The sequence below is a fragment of the Hyaena hyaena genome, unplaced genomic scaffold (genome assembly GCF_003009895.1).
Source record: "Hyaena hyaena isolate Hyena2069 unplaced genomic scaffold, ASM300989v1 scaffold_505, whole genome shotgun sequence".
Taxonomy (NCBI): Eukaryota; Metazoa; Chordata; class Mammalia; order Carnivora; family Hyaenidae; genus Hyaena; species Hyaena hyaena.
In genome coordinates, this window is record NW_024081134.1 from 1,356,879 (window position 1) to 1,366,194 (window position 9,316).

General features: G+C 47.2%; 1 protein-coding gene across 1 annotated transcript; it reads right to left on the reverse strand.

Annotated features, from left to right (window-relative positions):
- Nucleotides 1-4,895: 4,895 nt before the first annotated feature.
- Nucleotides 4,896-6,691, reverse strand: PRR9 (proline rich 9). Its single transcript, XM_039254934.1, has 2 exons — nt 6,488-6,691; nt 4,896-6,039 (listed from the first exon to the last, which is right to left on the reverse strand). The coding sequence occupies exon 2, from the start codon at nt 6,017-6,019 to the stop codon at nt 5,693-5,695; it is 327 nt and encodes a 108-aa protein (XP_039110865.1). The 5' UTR covers nt 6,020-6,039; nt 6,488-6,691; the 3' UTR covers nt 4,896-5,692.
- Nucleotides 6,692-9,316: the final 2,625 nt, after the last annotated feature.

Here is a 9,316-nt window from a genome sequence, read left to right on the forward strand (position 1 = left end):
TTGTCATCCTGTTTTATTTCTTACATTTTAAAGTTTATGCATTTGCTTAAGGGTTTTTTGTCTGTCTCCTGTCCGCAGAGGCTCTGGGAGGCAGTAACTCTGTGCATCTAGTTCACTGCTGTATCTTCAGTGCTTGCAACAATGTCCAACACTGACAAGGCTCTCGGTAATTTTTTAAGGAAAGAACAGAATGATGAGTCTAGGTTTGAATCGCTGCGGCCTGATTCCTGAACCACCATGCCTATTACCCCCGCTCCAGACGTTATCTTGCACATTACGCCTTCCTTCTGCTCTATTAGATGCTACATCTCTGCTTTTGCCTGCACCAGAACCTCGCGCTGGCCAGCCCCAAGTGTAGCCGTCTCTGACAAATGGCCAAGCTGGGTGTGGCCCACGGAAGGCCCAGTGTCTCTGTGGCCAGTAGGTGGTGCTGTTGGAAAGAGAAAAACAGTCCCCAGGGTTTTTAAAGGCGGGCTGGTTGGGAGTGGGGAAGATGGGGAGCCCTGCCAGCCCACTCTCTCTTTTTCCAGCCATCTCTAGGTGGTAGGCAATGTCCATGGGAGAGAAAGAAGAGCAGAAGTGGGTGAGTCCAGACCTGCTGCCCATTAGTCAAGGTGTCCTGAGGTTAATGATGGCACTGGGGAGAGAGGGGGGTGCATAGGGATGTCCCTCACTCTACTACCTCCCTGGCTGAGGACCTGACAGTTTGTGTCTATACAAGCCTAACCTAGGGGCCTGCCTGTTGATCTAGTGTCCCTCACCCAACACACACACACACACACACACACACACACACACACAGAGAATAGAGCTATGGAAGAGGGCAGGCAGTGGGCACTAAGCCTTCTGGGCACACAGTTTTCCAGAGAGTTCTCCCCATTCCAACCTTGGGCTTTGAATTCCTCCAGAGTTCTCATTTGCTTTCCTTCTATGCTCCCACAGCCCCAAGCATCATCTTCTACACGCACAGGTACACAGTCAGGGTGACCAACTTGTCTTGGTTTTCCTGGGACCAGCCCAAGGTCCTGCTTGCTGGACACCCCCTCAGTCCCAAGCAAACCAGGATGGTTGGTCACCCCAACAATAAAAAAAGCGTCTTTCATCTCTGCCTCAAAGGTCATTCTGGTTGGCTGACTCTGAGAGTGCCTAAGACCCCAGTGTAGTTGGCCCCACGAAGACAGGCAAAAAGCAGAGCAAGGGTCAAGGGCTGTCATCTAGGGCTCTCATGCTGACAGGAGATATAGGTAATTACATATAAGGTAGCTGCAAGGATGTAATGGACCCCTCGGAACCTGTGTAGGTGCACCTGCTGGCTCCTTGACATGGAAGCTTCCCTGGAGGAGGAGAGTCTGAAACCCATGGGCTGAAAGATAGAAGCAGAGGGAGAATTCTGGGTAAGAGGGAGAGAGGCAGGCGCAAGTGGAAAGGAGGCCACGATGGGCTGTCAGGTGCACATGCACACATGGAATAGATGGACCACTCTTGCCCAGGAGAGAAAGGAGGTCCAGAAGGTAAAGAAGTAAGGAATAAAGGGAGAGGTATTCTAAACCTGGACTGAGAAGATTGGATTTGGAAGTTAGTGAGGAATTACCATCAAGTGCCACTGAGGGATGAAGTGTTTGGGCCCCAAAACACCTAAATTTGGGGGAGCCACTTCCCATCACTTACATATCCTCCTCCTTTCCTTTAGCCTCAAGCCATTATCCACACTGTCCCCAGGGTCCCCAGGTCCCCAGGGCCTCCCAGGGGTGTTCTAGAAGCCAGAGTAATTTTTTGTCTCTCGACCTCAGGGTCAGGCCCTCTGAGTCTTGTTGTCTTGTTAAGGTCCTCTGCCCCTGGGTCCCAATTTTGCTCAGGAGAGTTAGATGAGTTAGATGAGTCTTAGTGCCAGACAGGTTAGAAGGGGGCTTAGTGCTCACACTTGCTATCACTTCCTGGTTGCATTCCTCCAGTTCATGGGAATGTGACACATCCAAGGGCAGGTCTTGTCACCAACAAACACTCATAAGAAAGCTCTTAAACTGAACCAAACCCATAACTTCTATCCATTGGTCCCTACTGTGTCCTTTGGAACCTCAGAGAAATCGAATTCCTTTCTCATAAAAGCACTAAAAATATTGAGAATGGCTCTCCTGCTCCCTCAGGTATTTTCTTTTCTAGACTAGATATATTCCAACAGTTTCTAATATGAAAGTCTTTGGGCCATTATGCTGTCTCAGGGGTCCTTCCCACCAGGGTCTCCAGAGCCTGGTACAGAACCTTGTGCAGAGTGGGTTCTCCGTAAATGTCCACTGATGTTTTCTTGGCACATTTCTTCCTGACTTGTGGAGCCCATAGGTCCATACTTGTCACAAACTCAGTTAACTGTGTCAAAACTGAGATCAAATCAAGTTAGAGAAAAGAACAAAAGAACAATTCACAAAACTGGAAGATTCCAAGCTGAAAGTGGCAAGAAACACACAAAATGAGTGTTACAGCTCAGTTGACCAATGAAGTACATCGATCTCTAGTAATGACTGACCACTAGACACCTACATTCCTTTTAGGGGAACACTGCTGAATAAACTTACTTGTTTGTAACCAGTTGGCTAAGGAAGCTGTAAGGTCATGCTGATATGAGGAAAATTCAAATTCATTTATGGTCAGAGCCCACATTTTGGAGGAAATTAGGATAATTGTAAATTTCGGTTATATGGCTATGGGTGTTTGGTCTTCAAACTATGGCCTCCATTTTGTTTTTTCCTTAGTGGTTGCCAACTAGAACTTCTAAATGCAGACTCCCCTGTGTAATGTCCCTCTCTCTTCAGCACAGACACAAAGAGGTAGGTCCTAGCTGTCCCCTGTCCCAGGCCTAGGTTATTAGGGCCCTGGCACCCAAAGTAGCAGTGTGGATAGGGCCTGGGCCAGAGTTCTGTGAGCATGAGAAAGGTGTGGCAGTTCTCACTGCAGAGTTTGATGAAGGCTTGCTGGCTCCTTGACATCTGTTCTCTCATCTACAATCTGTAAGTTTGTCTCCTTACCATCTACTGAGGCTTCTCCTATAATCATTGGGCAGTCCTTTCTCTGATATTGCTGGGCTCTCTCAACTTGTCAGCTCCATGCTTCCTCTTGGCATCTTAGTGTCCCATCTTGGACTCCAATGGGTGCACACCTTTAGCGCTAGAGAACAAAGACATGTCTTAGTCTTGAGCCAGGCTGGAGAAGAAGGGTCATGAACCTCCCTCAGCCCAGTCAGAGGCTCTATTGCTAGAAGGGCTCTCTGGCGCCTCTTTGTAAGGTTGTGGCTCTGGGGAAACACAGTCTTATTCCAAAGTCGGAAAATGGAAGAGAAAACTTATTCCAACCAAGCAGGGAGGCAAAAGAACTGTGATTCAGGCACCTGGAGATGTTCAGGGACTTGGGATATCCAGGTTTTGGAGAGACTCCCTAGGCATGTGAGGTTTGTGGAAAGAAGCTCTCTAGCCCTGCACAGGGATGCTGCCTGCCTGTTCTCCAGCACCGGGCATAGCACCTGGCACTTGGTAGGTGGATGAATGAATGAATGAGTGAATGTACAGACAGCTCCAGAAATCTTTCCTGTGTGCCATAGGCACTTCCTCATGCAAGTAAGAGCTCTGTTCTGGAGTCAAGAGGAACTCCAGTTAGAATCTTGACTTCACCACTTACTTGCTTTGTGAGGCCAGACCAGTTAGTTCCCTAAAGCATGAACCCCGCTTCCAAGATTCCTGTCAGAGAATGTGCACAGGGGTCAGGGCCCATATATGCCATCTGCAGACTCAGGCAGTCCTCTGGGCTTTGAATTGTTGTTTGAAATATTCCCCCAAGTTACTCCCTGCCCCCTCATCTCTTGCCTTAGAAAATCTCTAAGATTAAGAGACTGGGGTGACTAGTGCTGCAACACCCTCAGGTCAGCCAAGCAGCTCTCCACTGGGCACGCCCATATGGGCCGATCCAGAAGGGGGCCCAGGAGGGTAAGTGAGGGGCTCCTTTAGCTCTCAGGAGGCTGGCCCTTGACATAAGGGTCCAAGTCAGACCTTGGGGCACCATTGAGGAAGCAGCTGTGTTTTTTCATATAAGTCTTGCTCCTGCAGGACCTTTTTTTTTTTTTTAATGTTTTATTTATTTCTAGGAGAGAGAGAGACAGACAGACAGACAGACAGCGGTGAGCAGGGGAAGGTCAGAGAGAGAGGGAGTCACAGACTCTGAAACAGGCTCCAGGCTCTGAGCTGGCAGTCAGCACAGAGCCCGATGGGGGGCTCGAACCCACGAACCGCGAGATCATGACCTAAGCGAAAGTTGGACGCTTAACCTACTAAGCCACCCAGGTGCCCCTCCTGCAGGACCTTTTTAGCAAGAGGAACTGGGCAGCATGATGCAGGGAGGTGACCTGGGCTGACATGCATGGCTCAGGTCTGGGTTGGCGGGGCAGACAATTTCAATTCTCAACTCTATTTATCTCAGAAGCATGCTTAATTCTTGCTTTTGACAAAGACGCTATATTTATAAGGTGTCATGGATTCACTGGAGACCCCTTCTTCCATACAACTCTCCTCTTCCCCATTTGATCCCTTTCCTACAAAAGCAAGTATCAGAGGAAAGAACTCATAGTGGCAAGAATTCTGGACATAAAGTTCTGAGGGCAGATCCCAGGCCCTGCTGATTCTCCTAGGTGTGAAGTGTGTGCATAGGTGAGCCCATGATGTGTTGTGGGTGGGGGTGGAGAAGTCCAGGTGATCCTCTGTCAGGAAGCTTCTGTCAACATTGTTGTTCTATGCTCCTGTGAGGTCTCTTTTTCATTCCTACTCCAGATTGTCCATTAAAGGGGGAACATAATCATCACAAGGATGGCCTGTGATTGGGAGGTGGGGAGGAAAGAGCACACATTCAGTCAGACATCAGCCTTGGGATCAACTTTATTCTGTATTTTACCTTCACCAGGGAGAAGAAAGCAATGAAGCTGGAGAGCAGACCAGCCTGCACCACATAGACACAAATCACATTTCTAAAGAATGTGCGTGAAATTACAGGGCCCAAAGCAGACCAGACATCAAGCACAAAGATCAGCCAGGATCCCAGACATCCCATCTCATCTGTCCTTATTGGGTGTTTAGATTCAACCATTTACATATATAATTTCTTCATTTTTAAAAGCACAACTGATATTTCAATGTCCAATCATTTGCTGTTCCTTTTTAGGATGCAGAGACTAAATGATTCAGTTTTTTATTTCTGTAATACCACCAACCTCTTCTCTGTATTCATGGTGGTGGTGGTGGTGGTGATCGTACAAGGTCCATCAAAATTCAGCTTCTTTTGAGGCTTGAGTGAGAGGCTGATACTCTGAATGATGAATGAAAGCATCCTTGTCTGTTACACACTCAAGGCTGGGTGAGTTTGTGCCCCAAGGAAGCTGAACTAGGCTTCTGTGGTCTCCCCCTCACAACTGCACTATTCCTACGGTGGCAATCTTCTATTAGACTGCTGAGAACATTACTTATTCACAGAGATTGATGAAATACAGAGAGAAATGTCTTCAGAGAAAACGGACCCAGTCCTGGAATACTGAGGAAGCCAGGAGACAAGAACAGGGTGCACACAGACGTACCTACAGGTGAAGGCTACCATAGCATGAGCTTGGGTTTGGTTTTCATCTGTTGGCCTTCTTCTTGACCCCAGATGGCATTATGAGAAGCTACTTTCCCTTGCCAGGGGGTAAGCACTTCTCCTGGACTTTCTGTGGACAAACTTCCACACATTTTGTCTGAGATAGCTCCTGGCATGGATCCACACACTGAGGTGGGCATTGGTCTTGACTTTGCTGTGGACAACTTTCTTGCTGTAACTCCTGGCACTGAGGAAGACACACCTCCTGAACTTGCGCTGGGCACTTCTCCTGGCAGGGGTCTTGGCACAGGGGGAGGCACACATCCTCAGCATTTGCTTGGCACTGCTCTTGGGTCTTTTGAAGACATGGAGGAGGCACACATGGCTGTTTGCACTGCTGTTCATTAAAGGACATCTTAGGGTAGATGGCAGAACCTGAAACAAGCACAAGATTTGAAATTAATTGCATTAACAGTACCAGGCTGGGAACTGAGAGATTAAGGGTTGATAGAGGGAAATTGGGAGTTAATGATTCTTTGCTGCTTTTTTATCCTTTTCTCTTTTCTCTCCTTACTTCAGCTCCCTCTGATAGCCATCTCCTAAATGAGAATATTCTCATAGCTCTTGTCTGGGTACCCATAGACCAATCCTACCTGACACCACAGTTCTACCACAGGTGTTCCCTTCTCCTCTATTTGACAAATCTTTTTGAAAATCAGCTGCAAGAAACTAGGCAGAATACACAGGATGGAGTGAGAGGCTCAGGACGTGGCAAATCACTAAAAATCAGTGGAAAGTATATAGTCCAGTGGAGGAAGAGAACAGCCTCCTGAAGGCAGAGCAGAAAGCGAGAGGGAGAGAGGGCACAGATGTCTCCACTTACCTGTCTTCAATAAGACTCCACAGAGGACGTGGATTGCAGGGCTCGGCAAGGTAGGGACTTTTATATAGTGCCTGGTCCTGCTTCCTACAGGACCGACTGGCCACGTGGGACAATTTTCTAATTGTGGAGTCACCAAAATGAGCTTCCTCTGAAATTGCCCATGGTTTGAGTCACTGCTTGGGATGCCTGTTAATCAGCCTCCATTTGGGCCGCTGGGTCCTCACCAGACCTCAGCAGGGAGGGGCTCCTCTTAGATCTCTCTCATTAAAGGTAGCAGCAAAAGAATGTTCATAAAACGTTATCTCAGTCTGTTAAACTGGGATTGGGTTCCTTGTCTGTCCAAACTGGTTCAGGATGTGGCAAGAGATAAGATCCACCTTACTCATCTTGCCTGCATCAATGGGAAGATTTATGCCTAAGGCCTGGGGTCTGTCTGGGTCAAGGGCATGTATGGCCTGTTTCAGGCACTTCCACTGGATACTTCTTCATTGGGCCTGGAAAGTCACACTCCCTGACCCAAAGATGGCTTGTCCTGTGGTTCCAAGCACACAAAGACCCTACAGCCTCCTGAGGAGAGTGATTTTTCCCTCACAGAAGTCTTGAAAGAAATTGGAGTCATTTGTTACTTGTAGGGCAGAGGAGAAGAGGAGAAGGAGAAGGCAGGTAATCTTCATCTTCTTAACTTCTATTTATGTCATTTCTAAAAGTGGAGTTACAGAGTTTACACAGTGACCAAGAAAACAGGATGCAACAAGGTTGGTCTGTCTCCTTGCCTTCTGGAAGAATTTCTCAGAACTCAGAACTCAGGTCAATAAAAGCCAGGGGATGAAAGGAAAAGTTTCAAAGCAAACACACCCAGTTTTCTATACATCCAAGCCTCTGTGTGGGCTGCCACTTCTGTCTTGGGCGCCCTCTCTCTCTGTGACTTGTGAAACCCTAAGCATACTCAAGGCTCAACTCAAGTCTACCACCTTCCAAGAGTCTTTACTGATTACTCTAAACCAGAAACAACCTCCTTCTGAACTTCCATATTGTCTATTGTTGGTGCTATTTATATGACATTTACTATAGTTATTAGGAATTCTAGCTATTTATATACAAGATCTTATTGCTACCTTGGTTGTAGGTTTCTAGAGGGTAGGGGCTAGTAAATGGAAGATCAATGACTATTAATGCAGTGAGTGCATTAATTAAGGAATAAAGAAGCTAAATGTAGAAGACAGCTGGAGTAGAGGAGGACCTTATTTATTGGAGATGGAAAAAAATGTTTAATGAAAGAAGCCCCTAAGCCCAAAGTGGTGGCCTTGTTCTTGTTTGCTAAAGCTGGTCAAACCCCAGGGACTTTAAAGATGATGGGCCCCTCTAACTTGAAGTATGTTTAGGTTATTTCCTAAGAAAAAGTGTTTGGCTAAAATCAGAGGTTCCTGTAAAGGTTTACACAAGTTTTGCATGCTTGGTCCCCAAAATAGTTTCTAAAAGGTGAGCTGGGGAAGATCAGACATTTTGGCCTTTAGGACTGGGGCACAGAGGATTCATATAGCACCAGCATGGGCCCCCCCCCAGTGTCCTGTAAGTGGCAGTTTCTCCAGGGTTGGAGGGGTCAGAGGTCGGCTGAGGGGAGCCCTGCTGATGTTATTGTGAGGCACACGATCTTCTGGGGGCTGGGTGGGGGGGAGTGAAGTTGTGCAAGATGAGGAGACAGATTTGGAAGACCCATCGGTATATCTGAAGGGACAAAGTCATTTGGAGAATCTGGGAACTGGATGATCAGGTATAGGATGGGGGGGGCAGTCTCCTCCTTTTCCTTCTTTTCTTTTTTTCATCTCCTCTTTCCATTTCTCCTTTCCCTCTTCTTTTCCTCCATCTTTTGTATGAAATGTCTAAGAAACAAGATGACTCTTTGGAGTCCTAGGAGACAAGAAATTCTCCATCACTGGGTATATTTATTCACCCTTTCAGTCATTCATGGCTCTGCTTTCAAGGTGTTCACAGTCTCATGGAGAAGATTGGCAGAGGTAAGCCCCCATGCCCGAGAAGAAGGCCCTTTCATCAGTTTTGGAAAGCTGGAAGGTTCTGGAAGGCTCCTGGGGGAGTTGTCTGTGCTGTGTTTTGCTGGACAGTAGAAATTAGCAGGCAAGGAGGGCAGGCAAAGGTATTGCAGGTGCCTGGAAGAAGGAGAACCCAGCTAAGAGGAGAGCCTGGGGCTGACTTGGGAATGTGGTGGGTGGGAGGCTGGGGGGAGAGCCCGCTTGGTTGAGATTTCCAGAAATTTTCTACAATAAGATACCCAAGATGACCTTGCTTGTGCCACATGCATTTCTGTGTCTTTGGCTGAGACTCAGGAAGAGACCAAATGGGGATGTGTAGAACAATGAAGAAATCAGGCCATGTTCTCATGGAAGAGGTAATGAAGTTAGGAAGAGGCCAGAGTTCAACTTCTCTCAAAGGACTCTGTCTCTGCCTCACAGTGAGCTGATGACATTGAAGTGGGTTCGATGTAATCACAAGGTTCCTTCAATGTGTAGAAAGGGGCAGCATAGTCAGTTTCACAGTGATGTGATGTGAGAAAGATTGGCCATTGTTGGCTTGGAAGATGGAGACCATGCACCGGGAACGTGTACAACCTCTAGAGGCTGGGAAAGGCAAGTGAACAGATTCTGCCCTAGAGTCTGCAGAAGGAGATAGAGTCTTATTGGCAGTTTGGTTTTGGCCCAGAGAGACCTGTGCCAGACTTCTGACTTCCAGAACTCTAAGATAATATATACTTATGTCATTTTAAGTCACTAAAGTTATGGTAACTTGTTACAGCACCAACAGAAAATTAATACA

Excerpts from the sequence above, each read along its gene's own strand:
- PRR9 (XM_039254934.1), bottom strand. The coding sequence starts at position 6,019 with ATGTCCTTTAATGAACAGCAGTGCAAACAGCCATGTGTGCCTCCTCCA.